This window comes from Saccostrea echinata, unplaced genomic scaffold, assembly GCF_033153115.1.
Source record: "Saccostrea echinata isolate AGI-Se365-2 ecotype Australia unplaced genomic scaffold, CSIRO_AGI_Sech_v1 ptg000001l, whole genome shotgun sequence".
Lineage (NCBI taxonomy): Eukaryota > Metazoa > Mollusca > Bivalvia > Ostreida > Ostreidae > Saccostrea > Saccostrea echinata.
The window spans coordinates 44,417,402-44,438,979 of NW_026889750.1; the positions used below are offsets into that span (position 1 = coordinate 44,417,402).

General features: G+C 32.7%; 2 protein-coding genes across 2 annotated transcripts; both read right to left on the minus strand.

Moving 5' to 3' along the window:
• Positions 1–213: 213 nt before the first annotated feature.
• On the minus strand, positions 214–4,529 carry LOC133197733 (acetylcholine receptor subunit alpha-L1-like). Its single transcript, XM_061333917.1, has 2 exons — positions 4,227–4,529; positions 214–1,140 (listed from the first exon to the last, which is right to left on the minus strand). Exons 1-2 carry the CDS (start codon positions 4,527–4,529, stop codon positions 214–216), a joined length of 1,230 nt encoding a protein of 409 aa, XP_061189901.1.
• A 7,776-nt stretch (positions 4,530–12,305) lies between these two features.
• Positions 12,306–21,266, minus strand: LOC133197739 (neuronal acetylcholine receptor subunit alpha-6-like). The gene is made up of 3 exons (XM_061333932.1): positions 20,985–21,266; positions 12,576–13,489; positions 12,306–12,465 (listed from the first exon to the last, which is right to left on the minus strand). The coding sequence occupies exons 1-3, from the start codon at positions 21,264–21,266 to the stop codon at positions 12,306–12,308; spliced, it is 1,356 nt and encodes a 451-aa protein (XP_061189916.1).
• Positions 21,267–21,578: the final 312 nt, after the last annotated feature.

Below are 21,578 nucleotides of genomic sequence, written 5' to 3' on the forward strand. Positions count from 1 at the left end.
TTGAGAATTTATTGTGAAAAACGAGGTTCTGATTCAAATGCAGTTTCATTTCTGGATTCAAACTTATCTCGTTCTCAGACATTCTTTTCTATTGACTTCTTTGACAAACAAATGAGGAATGCAAATAAGAAATGATATAAAAATCCTAGTCCTGTAGAGAAAATTATTTACATAGTATTTTTGGCAGAGTTTACTCTGCAAATATTGAGCCATTCAATGTATAGCTGCCACTGTAAACATGACAGCGGCAATCACAGCATTGCTAACCAAAAAAGACCAGAAAGCAAAAAAGTCAATAGAAGAAGCCACATGATTCCATCCACATGTCACCACGTGACCTTCACTGTGGTCATCAACAGTTTTAAGTCCATCTTTCTCATTCAAATTCATATCAAAAGGTTTAACTTCCACAACATTAAATTTCTGGGTTCCTTTACATCTTAGTTTTCTTTGTAATTGAACAATTTTAACCCAGTATGCTGATATTTCCTCGGAGTCGTCCCTATGATGTAAGCGAAGCTGCAATGCTGAAATAACAAGGGCTATAACTCCATAAACTAACTGAATGATTAAGTACATAGCTAGTATGGGTGTATTGTCAGAGTTTGAAGGCAGCAGTGTAGAAATAATCGTAAGAAACACAGCAAAAGAGAGAAATACGGTCACAGAGAAGGACATTTTTTCTCCTGCATCCACTGGGATCACAAAAACAAGAATATTCAGACATCCCAGGAAAACAACAGGCAGAATAATATTCATGATGTAATATTGAGACTTCCGTTGTAACGTAATTGTAAACTTGATTTCCGATTCCTCGTGTTCTTTCTTGATTTCTGAAGACGTATTAAGTATATCCCAAACTCCATTGGCCTCGTATTCGTAAAATTGAATTCCTTTCGCCGATTTAGAAATTTCTATTTGATCAGCGAAATGGCTCCATGTTATAAACTTAATGTCACAAGTCTGTGTATCGAACGGGAAATGGGTGATATCCATAGAGCATCGACTTTCGAACACGTGGTAAGGCCACCACGAAACCTCGCCAGTGTAATAAATGGCCAAATAATAAAAGCTGCCTCCCAGTTCCTCAAACTTCTTAAATCCGTTCTTAAGTACGAGATCGGGCTTCCATATTTCAGTCTACAAAAATTGAAAACGTAAATCGATGTTTTATTTGTAAACTTTCATTTATTTTTATGCCCCGCCATGAGTATGACCTGGGCATATAGTTTTTGTCATGTCCGTCTTCAGCCCCTCTGTCATATCTGTCACACCTTGTGCTAAGTCAGTTTGAAAATAAACTGTTCAAGATATTTTTATTAAACATCATATGGTGATACAAATTGTTAAGAGATATTCAATCCTCTCTTTGACCTTACTGAGCTTGATCTTACGTTTTACTTTTCTTGATTTTGCGTTTACATGTAACTCAGTTTCACAGAAACTATTAAGGATAGTTCTATCAACCTATACTGGGAGGGCTATTCAACTGCATCATTTTTTTAAACCCTGACCTTCGCTTTCGTCTAGACCTCCTTTTTTCTTAAAAGTGCATTAAGTTCGGTTTGTAAGAAAGCATTTAAGAATATTTATCAAACTTCATCTGCTGATATATATAAGTGAGAATTATTCAGTTGCGGGAAAATTTTTCGATCTTTACCTACTCTATGACCTTTAGATTACTATTCTTAAATTTGTGTTAGGTCAGTTTTAAAGAAACTATTCAGGAAATTTTTATTAAACTCCATATGCTGGTACATATTGGTAGGAGTTATACAACGGCATCAAATTGTTTGACCATTACCTTCCCTTTGACCTAGATCTTACTTTTCTTAAATGCGCATTTAACTCAGTTTCACAGAAACTATTCAAGATATTTTTATCAAACTTCATATACTGATACATATACATGATAACTATTCAACTGTTTAATGTTTTTATACTTTGACCTATACATGTACCATGACCTTGGTCTTACAATCTTATTTGCATTTGGCTCAGTTTCAGAGAAACTATTACCTATACTATGACCTTGGCCTTACTATCTTATTTTGCAGTTGGCTCAGTTTCAGAGAAACTATTACCTATACTATGACCTTGACCTTACTATCTTATTTTGCAGTTGGCTCAGTTTCAGAGAAACTATTACCTATACTATGACCTTGGCCTTACTATCTTATTTTGCAGTTGGCACAGTTTCAGAGAAACTATTAGAGATATATTTATCTTAACAGATATACTGGTATATATTGGTGAGGACTATTCAACTGTGTCCAAAATGTATTTCCTTTACATTACTTCTCTTTATTTGCATTTCACTTAGTTCCAAAGAAACCATTAAAGGTATTTTTGTCTAAAATTATGCACTGATGCATATTGATGAGAACTTATCAATATCCATTATTTTTAGCATGCCTTTACCCACAACCTTTCACTTTACTATTTATTGTGTTCGAGACTAAGTTTTAAAGAACTATCCAAGATTTGTCCATCATACACGTATACTAAATTGTAAGAGCTATTATTTTTTATGTCATAATTTCTGTCCTTAATATTCCCTGTGACCTTGACCTCACTATTCCTAATTTACCCTAACCTTAAACAAAGAAACAGGGTACATTTCTTTCCAGGTTACAATACTTATGAACCTTAGGTATGGGATTTGTGTCCTATGCACATATTTCTACAAAGTTTATTTTATTTTTGTGATATATAATTTAGTTTAAAAATACATGATGTATAAAGTGTATTTTACAGTAAATTACAAGTCTTAATTAAATTAACTGCTCACTCTTTTTTATCAACTGTGGTTTCTAAATACTCCCATTCTAGTAAAATTCTAGATTATCTCTGATGAAAAAACACCATTTTAATAAAAAAAAAATAATTTTATAATAAAAAAATGCGATAATAATAAGTTATAGTCCTTCTTATACATTGCAAAAACATGGTAGCTCTGTTAAAACTTCTTTGAGGGAAATCTCGCAAAGTTTTTTTAAAAGACTAAATACGAAATGATGAAGACTTAATAAAATTCTTATTAAAATCTATTTCATTCCTGGGAATATATTATTATAGACATAGTTATAGGATGAATATATTCAAAAATATGCATGTCCAACCTGTAAATAAGGCGTTTTTGACTTAATTTATAGAATATCAATAATCAAACACAGGTACATGTACGTCGAAAAGTTTCTTATAGAGAATCAGTATAAAAATGATGTAGCCGCGGTTAGTTTACTTGTTCCCTTTCTCGAACCAAATGGAAGTAAATGTTATTAGGAAGAACGTAATGAGAATTCATTTAAGATGTTGAAAAAAAAAATCAGATGATTATCTTGAAAGTGACGATAACGAGCAACGATCTAACATATAATCGATTAAAACAATACTAAAGAAGTGAAAGGCAAACATGAATTGCAGGAAACAGGTCTAATTACATGTAGGTGCCATGGGGGAGTAAGCATCCCCTGTCGACCTATCAAAGACACCATGAGTCCTCTATAATGATCAGGAAAGCGCCCGTGTATCCATGGACATATTATTTAAAATAGTCTAACAATTTGTATGAAAAATGTCAGTCAACATTCGACCAAAAGTATATTTTGAAATAAAGCCACGAATTTGCAATGTTGCGACTTTTCAAGAATGTTGGACAAAACTGTGTTTGCCTACGTTCACATAAATATATTGCTTTATAACAATTGCGTGGATAATTCTTATTTCAAAGATTGATCATTTTAATGCAAAGCACTGGAATGCTTCTTTCAGTGTTTTAATTTGTTTTTATATTATAGATATATGTATAGTGTATATATTATAGCTGAATGGAGGAATTATGGCTGATCTGTTTATTTGCAAGTTGTCCATTCTAGTATCACAAAAAACTGTTGTGAAAGAACTCTCTAAATTACTTAAAATATGAACCATCCTTTTTGCTACACGATCTAGATTCTACTAGACTACATGTGGAATGACGATAGTATATTTTTGCTACATACGTGGCATATAGAATAGAGATAGTACATACTTAGGTTCAAGTTCTTGTTACTTGTGCAATAAAGCTGGTACATATTTGTTACCTATGCAATAAAGATAGTACATATTTAGCTTCAAAATCATGTTACCTGTGCAATAAAGATAGTACACATTTAGTTTCAATATCTTGTTACCTGTGAAATAAAGATAGTACTTTTTTTTCTTTTTCACCGACTGTTAGTTACCTGTGGAATAAATATCATTTCAGTTTCGTTATAGTCTGCGGGATTCCATGTCAACAGCTCATCTATCCATGACAACATAAGGAATCCAGTAGTTACCAACTTCTCCTTCACTTCGCTGACTTCATTGACGCTACTTAGGTAGAAACTGACATCAAGAGGAAGCGGATCATGTTGGTTAATCACTGGACGGACTTTGGGCGAATAATTACTAAACAGGTCGTCAATCAACGACTGCAAATTTTGATTGGTTTGTGGCGCAACGGAACGAATCACGAGGAATGTAATTGTCATAAAAATCTGCATTTTCCAAAAAAAAAATTTGAATCCACACGTCAATAAATTGATAATTTAGACAGTTTCACATGTACTCTTTATATTATATTAACCACAACGGAAATACGATTATGAACAGACTTTGAAGTCAATTGTTCTCCTATTATTATGTGTTTCATTGAGAACAAAATGTCTCAAAGACTTAATAAAAACAGAGTCGCATACACTTGCCAATTTTCAAAACGTTTAAGAAGAAAAACTAACAGGTTGTAATTTAAATCTAGATCGAATTTCTCAATATAACAGAAAAGTATTTATCAATAAATAGAGCGGATTCTGTTGTTTACTTTGTAACATTGATATTCATTCTTCTGGTATTGCTGATTCCGGATTGCGACTCGAGCTGAACTCCATTCGTATAGAAGAAAGGGGAGTCTCGTGAAGAAGAGTAAACAAAGTTATTAAAGTGAACAATTACTCATTAAGTGTGATTTAATTACAATATTTATCTTTCTATACTTTTCTTTTAATCTAATGAAATTCAAATATTGATCTTGCTAGTGAAAAAATCAACATTTATCGAGTTGATAATCTAGTTTATTATAATGAAGCCTTTGATAATTAATAAACTTTATTTAATAAAAAAAATACTCCTATATATCTCATTATAATCTTTTGACAATAGAATACAGTAAAGAATTAGAAAATCAATTTTGTAGTTCACCTGCGCCGAAGTCTAAAGTGAGGTATTCTGGTCTTCATGTGGTATTTTTGACTTCTGTGAAACATTGGACCAATCTAAATTAACCACCTTCCCCGCATGCACAATTACATTGCATATTTCATGTTTTCTGCTGATTTATTGACTAACGCTTTCTAAAATTGGTATTTACGTTTTTGTTTTTTTAATATACGCAATAAGAGTGAGCTTTATTCCTGCAGAACAGTTAAGAATGATTATTCTTTTTTCTATATGTGTTTGTCAAACTACGGCACCCGCATTTAATAACAGTGATACGAGATTTGGATACAGATATAACAGATAAAAAATAATCTACAAACAATACAAATCTGTGAACATAGCTTAAATACAGACCCCCAACATTTTTAAAGATGGGATGCCGAGGAGGAGAAGGCATCCCCGGTTGACCCGTCACAACCGCAGTACACTGATGCATTGATCAGATAGACGGAATACTAGTATTCCATAATCAAATTTAATATATGAACAAAGGCCTAACAATTGGTATGAAATACGTCAGTCAAAATACGAACCAATGGCCGGTTGTATTTGCTTAAAAAGGTCATTATAACTATCACAGAATTTAGGAGAACGAGGTTGTTAAAACCCATGTAACACAAACTAATTTGTCAGTCCCCTACCCCGGTTTAAAAAATGAACTCTTGGCATGTTCTAGAGTATCGAATAAGTTTAAGACATAAATACCATACACAAGTGATAGCGGATACTACATAAATAAGGAAAGTTGATGATGGAAAAGCTGGTGTCATCTCGTTTAACATACAATTTGGTTGTTAGTTGTTAGATTTATTAATGTTAAATCTTTTATAAACTTGGTTTTTCTTACCCATTTAATGTTTTCTTCCATACAACTCTGACAGCCACCAAAAGTTGTATGTTTACTATTTCACAGTGGAAGTAGTCTACCTGAATTGCTTTTGAAAATTACTCATCGGATATCATGGGAAATATAATAAATTTATTGTTTAAGTCAGAACCATAGGACTGGCAGTGTTAAGAAAAAAGCAGGACTTTTTCATCTTTTCGGCTACCATAATTTTTTTGATTTATCATCAATTTCGGTTTCTTGAAATAATAAATTGATAAGCAAAGTTTTTGTCTCTGTACTTTCATACATTTCAATGACCGTTGATAGATGTTTATATTATTTGGTTATTGTTGAAACATTTTGCATACTCAGTCTAAGCTTAAAGGTGCACATATGCCCCCCCCCCCCCTCCAAACCGAAGGAGACATGAATTAGAAAGAATTTTTAGCAATTATGACAACACTGTTCACCAAAAATTGATGTATAGATTTATATATCTAAGTGTAGTATACTGTGTACCAAGTATTAATGAAATAGAATTAAAACTGTAGAAAGGTTTTTAAAGAATTTCTCACATTATTTCTAGTTTGCCATGGCAAATGTCAACCGAAATGAAAAACATCTAACATTCCATGTATACAGAGTTATGCATATTGAATTAGTATATATGTCCACCAAGATTTATTGAAATCAAACCAAAAATGTGGATGTGGTATTTTAAAGAATATCACAGAATTGTTTTAATAACCATGACAAGACCTTCATGGAAATCGGCTGGTAAGAGTCGAAGTGATAAGGAGATAGAAAGACTTCATAAAAATATGCATAATTCCAGTTGAAAAGGCTTTAATTTAACAACATTACCCAGCTTATATTCACAGTTCCCTTTCAAAGGATGGAATCCTTCAAAATAATCCTAATGTTTTAAAAACCTTTAACATTACAGTTAATGGAAGTGAGTTGGGTATGCCGTGCCTATACTGGATTCCAAAATTTCATAAAAACCCTTACGATCAAAGAAAGCAAGGTCAAGTAAATGTTCAGCAAAATCCCAATCCTTACATTTCACCAAAAATATTAACTGCTGCGAAGGATAAACTTCTTACGAACTGCACTACTATATTTTAAATAAGTGGTATAAGGGCGAATTCACAAATAATGAGCATCAAATTGAAATTTTTGAAAAAAATTTGAAATACCTATAACATATTTCTCACTTATATCATCAAATTGTACATGCATTCTGGTTAAAATTCCTGAAGTACGTTGCAATAGAATAGACGATTGGATAAAATAAAATGTTTCAGAATTTTTATCAGTAAAACTTTATTTGGAAAAAGAAAATATCACTACATCCTCAAAGACTTAAGACTAAAATACATAATAAAGAAGTAATATTTTTTTTGCTTCAAAATGGTATCAGGGATATAAATGAATAAATCTAAACCTTGATTGAGTTTCTTCTCTTGCATATGTGGAAAAAATTGGTATTTTATTGGTTATTTTACAGTATTTTTTCAATTCTGGTTTAAAAAGTATGAAATATGAAAGAAATATGAAACAAGAAAATTCCCTTAAAATCACTTTTTTGTCCATTTAAGTCAATTCTTTAAATCAAAGCCAAAAATATTTTGATATGCAAGTTTTCTTAAAAAATACTAGATTTTGAAATGACCCTATTTTACATTATTGTGCTGCACTCCTGACATCTGATATATGTATTTTATTTAACATTGTTAAAAAAAAAATTATACACAATAACCCATTCTGAGGTCCGTGTTTGCTCTGCTCCAAATTTGTATCGTTTCATTGGACTTTCGAGATTGAATACTGATCGTCATCTTCATATTTCCTTGATAAATATAAAACAGTTTTGTTGCATTCCTGACTGCAGTAAAAATAAAAATTAAGATCACAGAACACAAAAAGTGTAGGCAATATCAAGTGGTAGCGAAATTGTGCAATATTTATTCTAGTACAAGATTTCATAATTAAAACACATGAAAGTATTTAAACTTGGTTTTATATCTAGAATTATTCTCTATTCATGTAAAAAAAAAACTAGCTTAAATAAATACTTAGAAGATAAGATATATTTATTGTACATTTTCCTTCACAGGACAAACACTGTAAGCAACTGAGGTCAACCAGATACATACTACTCATCAATTTTGTCTTTAGATTTATTCATACTAGATCAGCAGTTATTCAAACATATTTGTTTGACCAAGAGCATGGGAGTCTTTAAAGTAGAATTGTGAAGCGAAAATTACACCAGAACCTGTTCCGTTGTTTCAGTGAGGTTGAGGTGGAATTACTTGAATTTTATAACAATTTTTCAGTGTGTTTGTTTTTTACATTCATACAAAATTCAAAGAAAAGATAAAACACATCTGAATTGATAAAATTGAAAAAGAGAAGGATTTTCATAATAAAACTGTCAATGATTTAGTACAAAATTATACAAATAGATCATAATTTATTAAAAGATATTTCTTAGCATGAATAGAAGTCTTTTCATCATATAACTTGAGTCTTTAAAAAAAATTATATATGTTGCACTCCTGACCATAGAAATATAGATCTGAAATATAGACAGACCATGTAATTGATAAATCTATTTGGTAAAAATGCTCTTTTTTTAGTCCCCAACCGGTGAAACCGGAGGAGACTATAGGTTTCCTCTGAGTCTGTCCGTCCGTCTGTCTGTCTGTCCGTGTGTCTGTCCCTCTGTCTGTCTGTCAGTCTCTCCCACTTGGTTTTCCGCACTTTTTTTCTAAACGCTTGCAGATATTGAGCTGATTTTTGGTATGTGTGTGTATCTTGATGAGTTACAGATCAGGATTGCATTTTGTTCCGCTTCAATGATTTTTGACGGAATTACGACCTTTTCAATTTTTCAGGGGTTTCCGCAATTTTTTTTCTAAATGCTTGCAGATATTGAGCTGATTTTTGATATGTGACTTGACCTTGATGAGTTAAAGATCAAGTTTGCATTTCATTCCGCTTCATTGATTTTTGACAGAATTATGACATTTTCAATTTTTAAAGGGAACCAGATTACACTTGCCGATAGGGGACTAGTATTGCTATTGCAATACTCTCAGAATGCTCGTTGTCTTTATTTTCCAAAATAAAAATCAAATTGCTGGGAAGCAAAACATCAAATGTTGCACTCCTGACATTATTGGGTATGCACAGATACTTGACTCTCATTAATGCTGCTTGTGATTTATATAACATTTTTTAAGTTTTAAATTGTATATCTGTTATTAGTCCCCTTTGGTGAAACCGGAGGGGACTATAGGTTTCCTCTGAGTCTGTCCGTCCGTCCGTCTGTCTATCTGTCTTCTGTCTGTCCCTCTGGCTGTCTGTCCGTCTCTCCCACTTTGTTTTCAGCACTTTTTTTCTAAACGCTTGTAGATATTGAGCTGATTTTTGGTATGTGTGTGTATCTTGATGAGTTACAGATCAGGATTGCATTTTGTTCCGCTTCAATGATTTTTGACGGAATTACGACCTTTTCAATTTTTCAGGGGTTTCCGCAATTTTTTTCTAAATGCTTGCAGATATTGAGCTGATTTTTGATATGTGACTTGACCTTGATGGGTTATTGATCAAATTTGCATTTCGTTCCGCTTCATTGATTTTTGACGGAATTATGACATTTTCAATTTTTAACGGGAACCAGATTACATTTGCCAGTAGGGGACTAGTAGTACTAATACAATACTCTCAGAATGCTTGTTGTTTTACACTTTGAATGTTTTTTTTTACCTAATTGTCTTTCAGGTTTATAAAATTGATTTTTTTATGCAACACTACAGTTTTTCTGTTGCACTCCTGACATGGTATAATTTTTTTTCAACATCAGCCATGACCACAACTTGGTCAAATAAAAGTTGCTACAGTCTACATTTAAAGCTCAACACTCTGAATATTATCAGGAAAGTCTTTATCTCCAACATAAACCATTATTATTTATTTCACAGATCTTCAAAAAAGTTGAATTTTCAAAATGTCACAAAAAAGTGTTTGCACTCCTGACATTTTTAGCATCATTTTTGGGCAATTTTTGGAGAACTTTTTGAGAATTGAGATATCAAGAGATATTTGATAGGTATTTAGACACTTTCTGAAGACATATACTGAGACATTGAAATTTATTCCCATTGCCTGTATATATAGCGCAGGTTGACAAATACGAGTTTGGTCATTTTTTAAAAAATTCACCCACAAATCAAATGTGGATTCTCAAAAATTCTAAAGAACGTTTGAAAAATTAAAATTGCAAAACTTTTCAAAAATTATTAACATCAAAACAAAAGACTCTACAACTCTTTATACCATTATTCCTCGCAATATAATACAAAAAGCACATAATAGACAACTGCTTTTTCGATAAAAATGGAACTCCTGAATCTTTTGTTTGGTCGTCTACAAAATTACTTTGTTAAAATCATTCTGATTCTTCATACAAGTACTCTGAAGATTCTACACTACAAGTACTCTGAAGATTCTACACACAAGTACTCTGAAGATTCTACACACAAGTACTCTGAAGTTGATATTAAAAAGATGTTTGAGTTCCTCATTAACAATATTTATCTAGTTTTTCGAAACCAAGTTTTCCAAAGATTTGAAGTCCGCGCTCGAGGGGCACTAATTGTGCTCCTTTATAAGCCAGACTATTTTATATTCTTATATAGCAGATTTTATTCGGAATATTTTTAACACGAAAAGCGAAAAGAAGAAATCTCTTGCAACGTTTTATCAATAAACAATAGTTATTTTCATTCATATGTCAACTCGATATATCCCCGTAAACTCGAAATAAAAGACACCTCAGAGTCTGCCAAATCTGCCTTCATACTTGGATATTTTCCAGACTATAGACCTTAATAGCCAAGTAATAACTAAACTGTATGAAAAACATCGTCAACTTACCCTATTTATGTAGCAATACTTACCTTCACCTGCAAATGATGTTCATGTCTCCTCCTGATTCGATGTTAAAATGTATGTTCTGATACATCAATTTTTAAAGAAAGGCAGGTTATTGACAAAAAGTCAATATTTCAAGGTTTTCAATTATTTCGTTTAAAGCTAGCACATTTTCCAAATTCTACGGTCATTATAATGACCATGTTTGCAAAAACAACCTATCGTTGAGTCTTTTTTTGACTGAAATGTTTCCTAAGAATTGTTAAGTCAGTGTTTTTATCCATTTTGACTACAAATTACTGATTTACGTCATCAATACATCACGGCGGGGGTGACCTATCAACAGAGGTTGCTTACTCCTCCTAGGTACCTTAATTATCTCTGGTGTTTCCAGAGGACCGTGTTTCGCTCCGTCTATGATTCGTATTCTTCACTGAATTTATGAGAACACTGTTCGTTACCTTCACCTTTTACACTGCTGATACTTCTTGATGTATTATACCTGTTTACCAAGTCTTATTGAATTCGGACCAAAACTGAAGTAGAGCATTTTGAAAGAATTTCACAGGAATTTCTTTTTAGTAGCCATGGTAACAAAATGTGTTGAAATCAAAAAAAAAAAATCCTGAGATGGAGACAAAAAAAATTTGAATGACACTTTCTTATTGATGAATCAGTTTTCTTCAAAGAATCATCCTTGGGACTTTGCTGGGGATTAAAAGAGCTGACACTCATGAATCTAGTTTCTGTTTGCTTTACTTCTTTTTAACTTATCCCCCCAAAAAGTTAAATATCCTGAAAACTTTTATTTTGATCTATTTCTTCTGTGCTTATTTTTTAACAGGTGTTCCGAAAATGGAAGATGTATTCAAAATAAGATTTTAAAATTACATGGAAATATCTATTCCATCGAATCTGTAAAATGTATTTGCATAGTTCCTGTAACTAGTGGTTAATAATCTGTATCAAGCATATTTGAACCTGGTACATGTACCTCCTTATAATTTATAGGCATTTTAGAGCATATTGCAGGAATTATCCTGTAGAAATACACAAGTCGGTACAATTAAATATCCTAATTTGGTGTGATCTAAGGTTGGCCTAGATAATAAAAAGTCTAGCCCCCAACTAAGATGTTATATTCCAAAGGCAATATACTCAGTATAATAAAAACGTAATAAGCAAGTACAGAGGTTGCGTCTAAATGTCCTCCGACAAAGTCTCTTAGTATTACAAACAATTAGCACTATCATTAGTATCAAAATGAAATGCCTGTCATTTAAACACTAGTTTATTCCACATGGCGACTATATTCCTTTAGTCCCCTCCCAATGCTGCGAGCTTCTGTTTTGGTGTTGTCAACAATATTTGAGTTCCTCGGACACTGGTTTCGGGTCCCACTACGACTGGCCACTGTAGCCTCTTGGCCTTGTTCTTGAAGGGTAATTACACTGGAAGGCGTAATGTAATCATAATTAAAAAAACGTTATTTAATGATTAATTTTTTATTGTTATCATATAGATATTATAAATCCAATTTGGTGTGTTTGCTATAAATTACTGTGTTGCTGATGCTGAAAACATGCTGATAGTAATCAAAATATTGGAGATAAAAAAAGACCAGAAAGCGAAAAAATCAATGGAAGAAGACACGTGCTTCCATTCACACATCACTTCCGGGTCACCATTGTTAGGCTGCATGGTGTTAAATCCTTCTTTCTCGTTCAAGTTTGAATCCAAAGCATCGACTTTAGTCGTATTTGTTTTCTTACATCTCAGTTTTCTTTGAAGTAGGACGACCTTGACCCAACATGGCGGTATTTCGTTTTCGTTGTCTCTATGATGTAGGCGGAGCTGAAAAGCTGATATAATAAGGGCTATGACTCCGTATATTAATTGAACGATCAGGTACATAGCTAAAATCGGAGTGTGGTCGGAGGTAGTTGGCAACAGTGTGGAAATAATGGTGAGAAAAACAGCAAAAGCCAAAAATACGGTCACACAAAATGACATTTTTTCTCCTGCGTCGACTGGGATCACAAAAACTAGCATATTTAAATAACCCAAGAAAACGATGGGAAGAATAATATTTAATATATAATACTGGGACTTTCGACGTAATCTAACGGTGAATGTGACTTCGGATTCGCTCATCTCTTTCTTGATCTCCGATGATGTGTCGACTATATCCCATACACCATTGGTCTCGTATTCGTAAAATTGAATTCCCTTTGTTGATTTTGTTATTTCTATTTGATCTGCAAAATGACTCCATGTGATAAATTTGATATCACATTTTTGTGTGTCGAATGGGAAATGGGTTATGTCCATGGAACAACGACTTTCAAACACATGGAACGGCAACCATAGAACTGACCCTTCGTAATTGATTGACAGGTAGTAAAAGTTTCCTCCCAGCTCCTCGAACTTCTTAAATCCATTCTTCAGTACAAGATCAGGCTTCCATATATCATTCTACAAACACCATTTACATTTTAAATTATGTCTTGATATAATCTCAGTTTAACTCATGTAAGGTGAAAACAGCTGAAGATTTAAATATCTTCTAATTATAATTGAGAATGGCATAATAGACTCTTAAGACTTTGTTGGAGCTTTGCAACTTGAACTGTGGAACAAGCAGCCAACTGGTCATGATTGGCCGATGCTTTTTTTCCACTAACATGCATATATAGAAAAATATTTTCGACAAGCAGTTTAATTTCCTGATTAATACCGTAGATAATGCATAACAATTATACAATTCAAAGTCCCTTTGGAAACCTCGGTCTTTATTATTTTTATCAAGCATTAGGGATGTCAAAATTGAGACATAAAGTCTGTAACATCCTGAATGGGAGACAAACTAACCCTAATCAGTCAAACCTCTTTTGGGGTGAGAGAATAAAATTATTCAATCGAATAGTGTACATTTACAAAGATTAACCATTAATGTCTTGGGTGCGTGCAACCCATCCTATAATTAGTGTAATTGTGCACAAGGACTAACCCTTATCAGCCAAGTGGTGTGCGAAATATTGAATCAAGAGTTATGTATCTTTGATTTGGCACCGTGTAATTCATGGACTGGAGGCATGGAGTGGAGTTATGGAGTGGAGTTTGGAGTGGAGTTTGGAGTCAAATTTTGGAGTCTTATATTTTTTTTTTAAAACATGAATGGAAAAAGATGTTCAGGAAATTGCATTATTATGAAAGTCTTCAATTCTTTTTTGGACATTTGTTTGCTGTTTCTTGTCTTGTACTAAACAGATTGACAATTCATAGGTACTATGACTTAACTAAAATTTGTAAGTTTCTGAAACTTAAGTAAGTACTTAAGAAAGTATTTGTAACTTTAGAAAATTACATCAGTATTGAATAGACAGACATGATACTGACAAGATAACCCCTGTTCTTTATAAATATTTGGAAACTGTTGAATACAATTAATCAACAGATATAGTCGGTCTTACTGATTTGTTTTAATACAGTTTAATTTGACGTGTTAACAAACCTGTCAAGAGCTACTAGGTTCTGTGTTTAAAGCAATTTATGTGTCAGTACATGTATATACACTCACTTATTCATTACCTTCCATGTTAAATAAAAAAAAGAAATTATAATCAGTTTTAAAATAAGTTTCACACTTTATACCACTATTATATGGTGTACTAAAAGGTTCACTCACTCCCTTACTTCAGCGACATAGCAATTATCATACTAATATCTCTCCCTTTTCCTTGGGTTGTCACTCCTTCACCCTCAAAAACAACAAATCAACTATGGGTCATATCACACTTCAAGTGAAAGCAATGTGTTAATTGTTTTTACTCCAGTTTATCTTTATAAAACATTGAATAAATTTTCAGTTTTCTAATTGATAGTGACAGCTATGTAAGACTGCACTGGCTCATACAGAAAAGCAAGAATCCTCACACCCAGTTTCAGAGATGCTGATTAAACTTTGAACGATGACCATTTAATTTTGGAGTATGTGATCTAGTGTTGAATTAACTTGAACAGCATGCATACATTAAAATTATCGCGTTCTTTAGGAGTTTATATAAATATTATCATCCCTTAACTAGCATCACAGTGCATTCCTTCCCATTAACTTCTAAATTGATAAAAATTGTGAGTCACCAATGTATTGTATTCATATTACAGTATCATAATATTATTTAATTATTTAAGTAAATGTATGTCAATTACTGATGATCTTTTTTTTTAATTCACATTTTAAGATACAAAATAGATGATTTCAAATCTACAGTAAATTATATAGAGAGAAAATCATCAATCTTATTCTACAAACAACCTTGTAACAATATATTAACCTACATTGTTCAGCTGTGTGGTCAAAAACCTATCAAAGTTTTAGCAGACATATCAAAGATGTGACAGAAAGCTAAAATTTAGTTCAAAGGGTTTTATCACCTTCCAATTATGTGTTGAAAGCTATGGTGATCATTATTTATGTAACAGTTAAATTTGATTAAAACATAGAATAAACTGTCACTGTTTTAGATAACACACTTTTTGACAATGAGAGTGAAATTAATACCCACGACCTTATCTGAAAGAATTTGCGGGAATTTGATGCAGACACGACACTGTATGTCCCACATAATCTGTCAAGAGTTATTTATACAAGAGCATGCAGGCAGTGTTAGGCAATTATAACAGACCCATTTATTCACATCAGTATTCTATTCATTAAACTGAAGTACATTGTACAATAATTATGGGTAATTCCTTTTCGAAGAGTTGGAGCAGAAGATTGATCTGTCTAAATAAAATTTAACATTAATATAATATCAGTCCTGAGATTTAGGTAATAGATAATGTGATCTTCGACTGACTTGTTCTAACCATCAATATCTTAAATGAATATTTGTTATTATCTCAAATCCTAGAACATAAGCTTTCAAATATGACTGATACAATGTCTTTCATAAGTATAAATTTGGTTGTGAAAAAACTCTAATAAATATTACTAAGAAATTTGATAAATGATTATTATGAAAAATCGTCAAAATTGATATTTTTTAATAATTCAAATAAACATTTAAAAAAGCATACCACTAGTCTACTTCATAATATTTTTATGTCCCGCCATGAATATGGCTGGGGCATTTTGAGTTTGTCATGTCTGTCTTCCGTCCTTCTTTCCTTCCGTCAAGCTTTGCATTTAGCTCAGTTCAAAGCTCAGTTTCAAAGATATTTTTCAAGATAATTTTTATAAAACTTCATATGTTGATAGCTATTGATGAGAGCTTTTCAATTCTGTAAACATTTTTTGACTTTGACCTTTCCTTTGACCTTGACATACTTTTCTTAAATTAGTGTTTAGCACAGTTTTAAGGAAATCATTCAGGATAGTGTAATCAAACTTCATACGCTGATACATACTGATTTTAACATTTTTTTTTTTTACCTTGACCTTTCTTTTGACCTTGACCTCACTTTTCTTATAAATAATGTTCAGCTCAATTTTAAATAAAGAATTCAAGATATTTTCATCAAACTTCACATGCTAAAACATACTGATGATAGCTATCAACTGCATCAACATTTTTTTCACCTTGACCTCACTTTTCTTAAATCAGTGTTCACCTCAGTTTTAAATAAACCATTCAAGATATGTTTATGAAAATTAATATGCTGATACCTATTAGTGAGGGATATTCAACTGCATGAAATCTTTTAACCTTAGGCTTTCCTGTGATCTTGACCTCAATTTTCTTTAATTTGCATTTTGCTTAGTTTAAAAAAACATTTAAGGTATTTTTATGTAAGCTTATGCACTTATACATAATTTGGTGAAAATTTATCATCTATATCCAATATTTTTAGATTTCAATTTCAATTTTAAAGAAACTATTCAAGACATTTGCTTCAAACTTCATACACTAATACAAATTTTCATGTTGCATTACTAATATACACTGGACGGGGCATTCATGTCCTATGAAAATATTTCTAGTTTCTTCCATGATATGGATTGTTGAATTAAAATGTAAACTAAAATGTTCATCTACACTTTTCCAAGGAACGCACGCATAACTTTTAATAGCAACATGGGAATATAATAAAACTAAAGAGTTGCCACCTGAAGAATTTTGTATCTTTATTCTATACATCAGTAAGACAGATTAAATCTCATATTTATTCCAAGATTGATCAATGTAAAGCTCACATTCAGTAACTCTTATTTTGGGGGTATTGCAAGAAAGAATATATTTGCTTAAACAATCGGAAACTTCAGGCCAAAGGAGCAGAAAAATATCTAAAATGGATTACGGAGTTTCAAATAGGCATGGATGACACCATCTAAAAAAGTAGCAAGAAACATTATTTGTCTGTTTTTGAGCAGATTTTAAGGCGATTCAACAAGATACCCGTAACCTAATTTTAGTAACAGGCGTTATGTTAAACGTTGCAATAGCTGGTGCTTTATAGCAACATGGGAATATAATAAGACTAGAGAGTTGTCACCTGAAGAATTTTGTTCTAAATAGCAAAAATCAAATAAAAAAAATCAGACTCCAAAATTTGACTCCAAACTCCACTCCAAACTCCACTCCATAACTCCACTCCATGCCTCCAGTCCATGAATTACACGGTGCCCTTTGATTTCGCCGGAGGACCAAAAACCTGGTGGAAACATTGGCTTAGTTGCCTTGATATAGACTTGAGATTTTCTACGATTAAGCCGCTTCGTGCGAAATATGTCCTGAAAGTTCACGCTGTTATTATAAGCAAAGGCAGCGGCTTCCTTCGTGAACTCATTTTAGCGTTGACATCAATAAAATTTAATTTTGCTTGTAAAAACCATCTACAGTGTATAAGATTTGATTGAATAAATTTTGTTTTCATTATACGAGACCAATTGCCTGGGGGTGATAAAGTAGGTCAAGCACGGCGTGATAATTACGCAAAGTTGGAATGTTGTGATCGTGGGTGTTAATAGTATACGGCACAATTGTTTAGATTCAATGGCTTTTAAAACTGTGATTATATGTTTTCATAACTATTTACCCAAAAAATGAACATTACCTTTGATCTATTTCTAATGGGGGAAAGCCGAGAAAATTAAGTGGTAAAGTTTATAATAGTCAAAGTCTGTGGTGACGCTATATATATATATGATGTGAAGTTTGACGAGTGGAAATTTTGACGAGAAAAGAAAAATCGTCAATATAGTCAAAATTAGCACGTCGTCAAAATTTCCACGTTTACAGTAATAGTTGTCAAGCTGAGAGTATTAGATCTTTAAATTTTCGGACAAGTGAAGTTGACAAGTAAATGTCTCTGCACTTGTCCGAATGGACAAGTACTAGAAGTAGGAAAAAAAAGGTTATGTAGAGCCCTGTGAAAGTAAGTTTTTATTTTAGTAAGCGCATTAAAAAAATGGCCAGCACAACATTTTTTAAAGCTTATGAAAATAAATTTAGGAAAGGGTGGGGGGGGGGGGGGTTGATATCGTTAAACAGTTAAATACTCCTTGTTCAATTATTGATTACCTTGGATATGAAATATATGGAGATAACGAACAGTGTTCAAGCTCAAAAGTCTATTAAACATTACATAGTGGACTATTCGTTGACATCCCTACCAAGCATACATATTTTTCTACAAATTTTTCCCCAAGGACATGAAATAAAAGAAAAATCAACAATACAATGATATCGATTACGACAATTAATATTCACACACAACTTATTCCTATTTCTTTATCCTTAAGTCCCCCGATGTTGTAATGGAGAATTCTTTTGAAATATCCTTTCAAGAAAGGCTTTATAGCAATTTGTTCTCATCAATGGCAGTTCTACTTATTAAGTATTTGCAAAGTTCTTCTGAGAAGATCGGTGTAAGTGGAAGGCTACATCATTATTTGTACAGTTCATTAACTGATATTTAGCATACCTGAATGATTTTGACAGTTATGAATGTAATGGATAGTCTGAGTTTGTTACAGGAGAAATGTTTCTATTCCATTAAGAGATATTTCAGATATAGAATTACACCTACTTATACAAATACTATTCCCTTAGACAAAAAAGAAAAAAAATTATTACAAACTGTATGACTAGTTCTTAAACTTTAGCCATTGATAAGATTAATTTTGTTTATTTTCTCAGATGTACCATGCATGCCTCAATCCCTCTCAAAATCTAGTACTGAATGTAGAAATACTTTTTTCCGCGTGGTATTAATTAATTATACTTCTGTTAAAATGTTTCCCTCAGAAATTATTATATACATCAAGCCCTCGGGGAATAGTTCCTGTCGCGGGTTTGATAAAAGAGCTATCCCACTCACAACCAGTGGATAAGTGTATATTGTACTTTATGTGTGCGGTCACAATTTTCTCATCATCATTCCAATAGTACTTTTTCAACCCTTTATTCTTTTTGAATTCGAGAAAGCAAAAATATCATCAGAGAAAAGGCATTTAAAACAATATCTAAGTAGTTTTTGGAGATCTATGTAGTTTTTGGAGATCTGTGTAGTTTTTGGAGATCAGGTTTTTCAACAATCTGTCGGAATTCCCATGGGTACCAATTGCACCCCCTTGTTAGCAAACCTATTTTTGTATTCATATGAAGCAGAATTTGTTAAAAAACTTCTAAATGAGAAGAAGAAAACTCTTGTTGTGGCCTTCAACTCGACATTTAGATATATCGACAAAGTATTATCAATTAGCAATAGTTACTTCCATTGATGTGTCGACTTGATACATCCCAGTGAGCTTGAAATAAAAGATACCACAGAGTCTGACACATCTGTTTCATATTTGAATATTTTACTAGAAAAATACTTTAATGGTAACCTTAAAACAAAGCTTTATGATAAACGTGACGACTTCAAATTTTCGATCGTCAATTTCCCTCACTTACGTGGCAATATACCCTTATCACCTGCATATGTGTTATTATCTCCCAGTTGATTCGATACGCAATAGCATGCTCTACGTATGAACAATTTCTAAATAGAGGTAAGTTATTGACAAACAAGTTAATGAGACAAGGATATCAACAGTCTCGTTTAAAGTCAAAATTTCTCAATTTTTATGGTCGATATAACTACCTTGTCAGCAAATACAACCTGTAATTAAGTCAAATGCTGACGACATTTTTATACTAATTGTTAGGCCATTATTTACACACTGAATCGTCTACGGATTTTTCCGTTTTTCCCGATCATGACAAGGAGCACACGGCGGGTGTGAACGGTCGACAGGGGATGTTCACTCCTCTCTTGACACCTGATCCCACCTCTGATGTTTTTGGAGATCGGTGTTTGCTCTTCTTCCGATTTGTTTTGAACTTGAATACTATTCGTTATCTCCATAATTTATGTAGCGTGCACATTTGTATGAAAGATGATTTGCATAATTGATATATAAAAGGGTAACATTAAAAAGGTTCACCCCGAAAAAATAAACCATTGTCAACCTTGATTGAAAATGGTTTCTTGAGGTGATTTTAAATGCTTTCACCCTGAGGGCATGGTTTATGTTCTCAGAGGATAACTTTATTTTTCAGACATCTTTTCATCAATCTGATCCAACTAATTTACATGAAACTAAAATAAAATAAAGTTACATTATCTTTATGTTTTAGAATGTAATAGATAAAAATAACCGAGTACGGGGATAAAGCATCTTATCATCGGTACTTTATCATGACATAACATTTGTTCTTACATACTACAACAAATGGGGGAGGGAAGCAGTAGCCTAAGTATGAAAAATAACATAAAGAATGGTGGACACCCCCCTTCCCTCGCTTAGTGCCGGTCTGTATAAGCTGTAAACAACTAATGAAGAACCCTACAGCCAAGCTAGGTTAGAACTTAACTAAAAATAATCCGCATACATGTTTATAGTAAGAAATTCTTTGATTTATTCAACCACTTTTACCAATTTCTAACAGTAACTCTACACCAAAAAGCTTTAATTTACCTGTGGAATGAAGATGGTGTCAGTGTTGTTATAGTCGGAGGGTGTCCATCTCAACAGCTCATCTGTCCATGACAACATAAGGTATCCCGTGGTAACCAGCTTCTCCTTGACCTCGTTGACCTCATTGATACTGCTTAAGTAAAAACTGACGTCCAGCTGGACCGGCTGATTTTGGCTGACAATGGGGCGGACTTTGGACGAGTAACTAGCAAAAAGGTCGGAAATTAGAGTCTGTACATTTTGGTTTGTTTGTGGAGTAACACTTTGAATAAAACAGAACATGGTTAGCAACGAAATCCTCATTTTGCAGTAAACCATAAACATCAACTTAAAGAAAAATAAGTACACTTTCAAATAAACCTTTTTAAGAATTCATTTAGCTGAATACACAATCCAGTACTTTTTTGGTGAAAGCAAGAAACAATATCACATGTTGAAGCAAATCATTTTGAAAACCCGTAGACAACAAGGACGTTTTATATCCAATCATTTAATCTCCTCTGTCACTCGATTCCGCTACGTTGAATTGATGTTAAAATACCCAAGAGTCTTTTGAACAATCAGTGCTACCAACATGCATCAATACAGTGAAGC

Coding starts and splice junctions, on each gene's coding strand:
- LOC133197739 (XM_061333932.1), bottom strand. CDS start 21,266: ATGTTCTGTTTTATTCAAAGTGTTACTCCACAAACAAACCAAAATGTA. Junction 13,490..20,984: donor ACACCATCTTCATTCCACAG/GTAAATTAAAGC, acceptor TGGTGTTTGTAG/AATGATATATGGAAGCCTGA. Junction 12,466..12,575: donor TTTTCAGCATCAGCAACACA/GTAATTTATAGC, acceptor TACGCCTTCCAG/TGTAATTACCCTTCAAGAAC.
- LOC133197733 (XM_061333917.1), bottom strand. CDS start 4,529: ATGCAGATTTTTATGACAATTACATTCCTCGTGATTCGTTCCGTTGCG. Junction 1,141..4,226: donor AAATGATATTTATTCCACAG/GTAACTAACAGT, acceptor CAATTTTTGTAG/ACTGAAATATGGAAGCCCGA.